The following is a 7099-nucleotide window of genomic DNA, read 5'->3' as shown; positions in this document are numbered from 1 at the left end:
GCTTTTTCTTCTTCCATTTGTGTCTGAACTATTGGGGGTCTAAATAGAATGTCTGCTGCTATGTGTGCTCTCCCTAGTATGCTCAATGTTGAAGGATATTTCTTCAGACACAGTTGAAATCTTTGAATCCTAGGTGGAAGATCATCCAGCTTTTGAATCCAATAATGCCACTAAGGGCTTATTTCAGTGTTAAAATTCCAGTCAGACAGACATGCAGTGAACCATTCACAGGTGCAAGTGACTGCTACACCTTTCTTTTCCACTCAAGAATATAGCTGCCTGGTTTCTGTGAGGCTTCTTAATATGAACGCAACAGGTCTACTTTTGTGTGAGTACTGCACCTGAACCCTGTAAACAGGGGCGGCTCCAGGCATCAGCGCTCCAAGCGCGTGCCTGGGGCGGCAAGCCACTGGGGGTGCTCTGCCGGGTGCCGCTAGGGCTGCAGGCAGGGTGCCTTTGGTGGCATGCCTGCGGAGGGTCCGCCGGTCCCATGACTTCAGCGGACCTCCCGCAGTCCGCCGAAGCTGCGGGACAAGCGGACCCTCCGTGCTTCTGGCGGCAAAATGTCTAGAACCGCCCCTGCCTGTAAAAATACATCCACTGCTGTCATTGTTGAATAGTTTAACAAATATTGTCCCAAAATAGATAGAGATGTCAGTAGTTCTTTTATCTTATGAAATGTGTTTTGTTGTGGACTAGCCCAGATTCACATATTGTGACCATTAAAGAAATATCTTAAGATTTCTTGGTAAGAATCTCGCAAAAGGATTTGTCATACCCAGAGACATTTTTGGGTTCAGGTAAGGCAAGTAATGCTTTCAGTTTGCCTGAATCTGGATGAAGTACCTGTTTGCTAACTATGGCTCTGACAAATTTTATCTGCTCCTTTCCAAATTCACATTTCTCATTCAGAATGAGGCCAGTCTGTTGGACGCATGTCAAAACTGCATGTTATCATTTTCCTCTTTCCCATATATCAACACATCATCTGCATAGCAAAGGATGCCAGGCAAACCTGACATGATCTGAGAGATTCTCTTTTGGAAATGTTCTGGTGCTGAAGACATGCCAAATGGGGTGATGAATGTTGTTAATGATATAGATTCTTTAGCCAGAGTGATTTGCCAGAAGGTGTTGTAGCATCTAATTTTGAGAAAATTTTGGCTTCTGATAACTGAGTTAATGTCTGGTCAACTGTAGGAAGCACATCTTTCTCTGTATATGCTTTTATTAAGTTGTGCAAGATCCACACAAATTTGTATTTTGCCATTGTGTGTTGGTATTACAAGCATCCCTCCATGCCAGTCAGTTGGTTCTCCTATCTGGGAAATAATCCCTATGTCTTCCATTCTCTTTAATTTTTCTTTTACTTTCCCTAGCAAGGATATAGGGATGTAGCATGGGCTGTGAGAGCAAAGGGAGTTACTGATGGAACCAGTTTTATTTTGTACTCTACTGACGGCTTTCCTAGGCCTGTGAAAAGGTATGGCTACAACTCCAGTACAGCTTGTGGTGTTGTTATTGTGTGTGGGTTTTGGTTGTTGTTTTGTGTTTTTTCCATTAATGCTTTCCAATTTCTCTGCTAGGTGTAGTCCTTGTATTGCTGGCAATCCTAGTACAGGAGTTGTTAGTCCTTGTATTACATTATTATTATTATTTTCAACTTTCCCCACTCACTCACCACGCTGCTAGTCTAGGTGGAGGGGGTCTCTTTTCTTTCCTTTATAGAAAGGGAATCACTCACTCCTGACACCATGTAGTGTGAGGATATAAACACACAAAGCCATCCTTTAAGCAGCAACTATAAAACTTCCTAACCAGAAAATTACCACATTTATTAAGCACTTTTGGGAAATTGGACTGGTTGGGAGTTTGTTATCTTTTATTTGGGGGGGGTCCATTCATAACTCAAAATTAAATTAATCCAAAAATGTCAGACTTATTCTACATACTAAACTCCATCAGGGCTAGTGGACAGGACTGTTTACATTAAATTGGTATGAAAAAGTTATCTTATTGGGGGGGGTCTCTAAATGTATTAGAACTTCCACAAAAAGTCTGGTGAATGTTACAAGTTCTTCCACATCTTTGATTTTTGACTCCTTTTGCCTTTAAGTTTGTCTCAGTGAATTTTCTGAAAAAATCTTGATTCTTCCCACCTTCATTCTCACCTGGCAACCTTGTAAGCTGCCAGCCACCAGAGCTCTTCCTTTGAGTTCTTGCTCCTGTGAGCTTCACCCTACCATGCACTCCATCTGGAATCACTGCTCTCAGCCTCAGCAGTGACACCCTCACTGCCAAGGGAAGTAAATGGTAGTCCCCCTGCCCTCTGCCCGTGAACAACAATTGTTTGCCACCATAGCGGCTACTGGAACCAGGGTCCAAACTGAAGCAGTCCTGAAGCTAGCCCTCAGCAGCTCGTGAATAGCTCCTGTGTCCATGTGCTTGTCCAGGGATGGATTCTACAAGCCGTGGCAGATACAGCAACTTTGTCTTGACAGAGTCCCCTCAGAGTCAGCAGGGACTGAATGGTACTGTGATTCTTTCTTCCAGCAGTGAAATCTTCACCCTTTCACAAGGGAACACAGCACTATAGGAAATGCCATACTGGATTCTATTTTCAACAGTGGTCAGTACCTGAAGTTTATGGGGGCATTGTAAAATAGAGCTGGGTGAGGAAAGAGGTTCTGTTTTGTAGAAGATTTTGATATTTAAAAATCTGGATTCATTCTGAATGATAACCAAAAACTTAATCATTCTCCACAAAAGAGAATACAGTCCCAGGGCTGTCCTGCTGTGGGGCTGCCCCAGAGTCACACTAGAAGCACTAAGGTTGCCCTGTCTGTGGTAGTCTCCTGGTGGGCTACCCTAGGGCCATAGACCCTGCAAGCACTGGAATTCATGACCCTGAGGCAGTCTTGATGGAGAGCTGAGCTGCCACAAAGCCATGGACCCTGGTGGTCCAAGCTGCCAAGGAGCTGGATTGGTAAGCATCTAGTAAAATGGTCAGGTTTCCAATAGACCCATTGGAACTTCAGCCAAATTGAACCTTCTCCACAAAATGGTTCAATTTTGCTGAATCAACAAATTCAGACAAAAAATATTGTAGCAAAATTTTCCCACTGTAAAACCCCCATAATAGTACAATTTTGCAATAGTGTGCTTGTGGGAAAAGATCCTTCCTAATACCAGGCAGTGATATATTGTCTTGTGCCCTGGAGCATGAGAATTGCTATCTGCATATATTTATTCTATCTAGTATAACAATGGATGACATTCTTAGTATTCATGTAAACCTTTTTCATGTAAGGTTCCCCTTGTGTTATGAAAAGGATAAATAGGAGTACCCAACTGATCTCTATATTGTACCGTTTATAATTTATATTCCTCTATGATGCATTCTCTTAGTCATCTGCTCTATAAAGTAGAAACAGTGCTAATCTTTCAACTCTCTTTTCATAGGTGTAACTAAGAATTGAAAGGTAGCTGGCAAAATGATATAATAAATGAAGAGCATTCTGCCTATGCCATTGAAATCACTTCAGACCTGAATCTTTTTATAGTCTGTATTTCCCCATATGCAAAAGAGTAAAACATGTACCTCCAGTCTGAATGTTTTATTTCCAATTACGAAACAAACAACAAAAGTACATATATAGATTTCCATGATAGAGTGAGCAACTGTTGCTAACTCTGTTACATACCGAGTCTGACCTGAAACATACAATTATGGCTGTCTCACAACTGTCTTTGTCACAGGCAGGGAGACTTCTCTATGTTTAAAGGTGCAGAACATGCACACAAAAACAGGATTACATCATATCCTTTCAAGTCCATACCTACTGTATAACCACTACAGTAGGTAAAAATGATGGCCTACTTCTCTTCATCCAATATTCAAGTAGTTCCAATTGACTGCCCCCTAACACTGTTTCTCTGAGGGAACAGCCTTGTTTTTTGCTCCCACCCATGTCCAGAAAAGTCTTCTGGATGAGCTAGAAGTATCCTGTTCATCCTGCCTGAGCATGAGCAAAACACACTCTCATTCTCACTGTCAGTTCTGATTCACTGGCTCTGGGTTGTAAATAGGTAACAAGAGTATGAGCCCCTTAGCTGCAGCTAGAAAATGCCTGGGGTTTCCTTAGAGGCTGCGGCAAGGCCTGATGAACACCTCAGCCATGTTGCCTAGTGCTAGCACTGTCTGCAGGAATAGTTCATGAATGATCTAGCTGCTGCAGGATTGTGGGAACATTGTCACAAGCAACTATCAACCTTCAAAATGTTTCTAAGTTAGGTGAGAGAGAGAGGAACCACCCAGGGCAGCCACCTAGAAGACCATTTACAGCAAGGGTTGTGGCTAACTACTACCTCCTGAAGATCAGGGAGAAGTTGAAGGGCCATCCAGCTCCAAAAGAGGTTAGACTGGTGGGGAGAGGTATTTTAGGCCACTTGGGGAAGGGGAAGGAAGGTGTTTCTACCTGAAGGCTGGGTAAGTTGAACACTTGAGATCCACATATTTCTAGTCAACATCTGGTCACACAAATAACATATCATGAAAATCACTATCAAAGTTGCACATTCCTAATAATCTGCATGCTGCCTTATGCATGGCAACCTATGAAAAGATACACCTTGAACTACTCCTTTAATAATGTGTTATTTAACAATTTGTGTGGCAGTGAAAATGAGTTGTAACAAAAATCACTGAACCCTGTGATATTGTTTATGGACAGTGACGACTTCACAGATTTTTTTTAAGAATGCCAAAGAGTCATCAAACTGAAGAGCTAAGGGCAGCAGAGAGAGCCAATTGAAAATAACAGAGACAAGAGACAAATAATCAGATCAATGATGACAGACTCTTCTCCTGTGTGTCCACGACAATGAAATAGTGCCAGCAAAATGGATTAGCTGTGTGCTATAAAGACTCCAATTCACAAAGCTTTTCTGGCAGAAAACAAAGAATTACTGACTTTTTAATAGGATGATTCAGACACAGTTATATTTTTGTGTGAGCATGTTAAAATATCCTTTAATGGGTTGCATATTTTATTAACATGACAAGGTGCACTTCTTTAACTTAAAATGAATGTATATCTGGGATAAACTGATAAGGTAAGAAAATCTAAAATTTAACCTTGATGGTGTGAAGTTTGGTTGCAACTGAACCATCTGTAAAGTCTTGGTCATGACGTGATTTAGCAAACTCTGTTTATTTGAACCTTCACTTAACTGGATGAACTGGAGTCCATGGAGGCATGATGATGAGGCTACTATTAGATATATAACATTAGCAAGCCATCAGAAGGCTTTGGTCTCTCTACATAGTGGAAGACACAAGAAGTAGAATCCTGAGAGATTAAGTCTACTGGAGAGTGACTATTTTATTTCCTGTTTCCTCCACTCCACTACTGTGCGCAAGGCCCGAACGATCAAGTTTTCATTATTCAGGATATTATAGTCAATCATTTTCACCGGATTGTCAAAATTCTCTTTACTGAATGAGAGCTCCCTTATAGTATATGGGAACTTGATGTTTCCTCCGTTCCACTGCTGTGCGCAAGGCCTGAATAATCAAGTTTTCATTATTCAGGATATTGTAGTCAGTCATTTTCACCAGATTGTCAAAATTCTCTTCACTGAATGAGAGCTCCCTTGTAGTATATGGGGAAAGGGGACTGGAGACATCAACTTTCCCCTCCTCCATCTCTGTGGGGCTGCGTTCCACACCTAAGAAAAAATGTTGCAAGTTTTACCAATGAAACATTACTGCAGTTTGGAGCTTATAACAATTAACAAGACAATAATTGGCCAGGGAGGGAGATTTCTCTCTAGCGAGATAGCTTGCAAAGCTAATTGCCACAGGGATGTACAAGTATCTCAAGCAAAATCAAGTTTTTCAATCTCTACATCACCACTCTTCAGAACTGATGAAAACCAGATTGCTGATAGGGTTAGGATGGGGAAGAACCCGTTGTAACGACACTTACTACAGGTCAGCCCTTTGAGTATCATTTACAGGGGACCTACATGATCTGCATATCTGCTTCCCCAATCTAGAAAGAAAGATTCCTCAATGGTAGTGAGCAAAAACAAAATGGAATACTGAGAGTGGGAGAAAATGTAAAAGACAGATGGCCACTCAAAAATATATTATAATCAGTGAAACAATGACCCAGCCGACACAGACTGGCCATACTGAAGGGAAAACGATGACCCATTCAGTGAGCAGACTGTTGATACCATTGACCGCTGGCTAGCATATATACATCTATTAATAAAAGGTATTAGTAAGTGTTCAGCACAAATATCTTTAAGCACAAATACAGCGGTTATATGGCCTAAATTGGCCTATGATTTTTATACAATGCTGCTCACTTATGCTAAGTATCTCATAACCCGTTGCATCCCTGAAGTAAGTTTTGGCTTGTGCAATTAAGAAAGCTGTCAACATCAGGACAGATGAGTTCTTTACCATAGCAACAGAACGGGAGTTACTCTCACAGGCCTGTACTGGAATGTCCCAAAGAAAATTGGACAAGACATATGATTCTTCTACCCGAGTACAAACCTAGGAGTTGCTTTGATGCCTGTTGGTGCCTGAAATGCAGGTGTTCAGAACAGAGAGAGAAGTACATCATAGTACCAGAAAAACAAAGTAGAAAGCTGATCGTTTAAATCCCGTTTCAGATAATGTACACAACATCTTTTGCTTGTAAACCCGCAGGGTATAAAAACATGGCTCATGAGGTGTAACTTTGGGAGCACACCTTCTGCATAAGGTGTATGTAACACTGCTGCATAAGATGGCTTCTCTGAGTGTGGCATCTCATACAACCTTTTTCCTGTACTATATTATTATTGAGTTATAGCAATGAACCTGACCGACATTGGTTATTTGGTTTCTTGAGTATATTTCATAACAAACTGAAGTGTGGTCAAGCAACTGACTATACAATTTATCAACAATGCGGAAAGCAAAGTTCTCAACCCGTCAAGACCCAAGTGTATGACACATGCCTTTAAATGTGTGTAAAAAAACCCCAAAACAGTAGATGTCAACGAAGCTTGTAGTGGTTCTGGGCATCGCTTCAACAAT

The 7099-nt window shown here is 41.3% G+C and overlaps 1 protein-coding gene across 1 annotated transcript in view; it reads right to left on the bottom strand.

Annotated features, from left to right (window-relative positions):
- Window positions 1-5494: 5494 nt before the first annotated feature.
- The window catches only part of LOC116832825 (cytosolic phospholipase A2 epsilon-like), a 57387-nt gene continuing 55782 nt past the window's right edge, over window positions 5495-7099 (bottom strand). The window contains 1 exon segment of the mRNA XM_075065851.1: window positions 5495-5730. Within this exon segment, the coding sequence (XP_074921952.1) occupies window positions 5495-5730 (236 nt within the window).

The sequence above is a fragment of the Chelonoidis abingdonii genome, chromosome 4 (genome assembly GCF_003597395.2).
Source record: "Chelonoidis abingdonii isolate Lonesome George chromosome 4, CheloAbing_2.0, whole genome shotgun sequence".
Taxonomy (NCBI): domain Eukaryota; kingdom Metazoa; phylum Chordata; order Testudines; family Testudinidae; genus Chelonoidis; species Chelonoidis abingdonii.
This window is presented reverse-complemented; position numbering and strand designations above follow the sequence as displayed.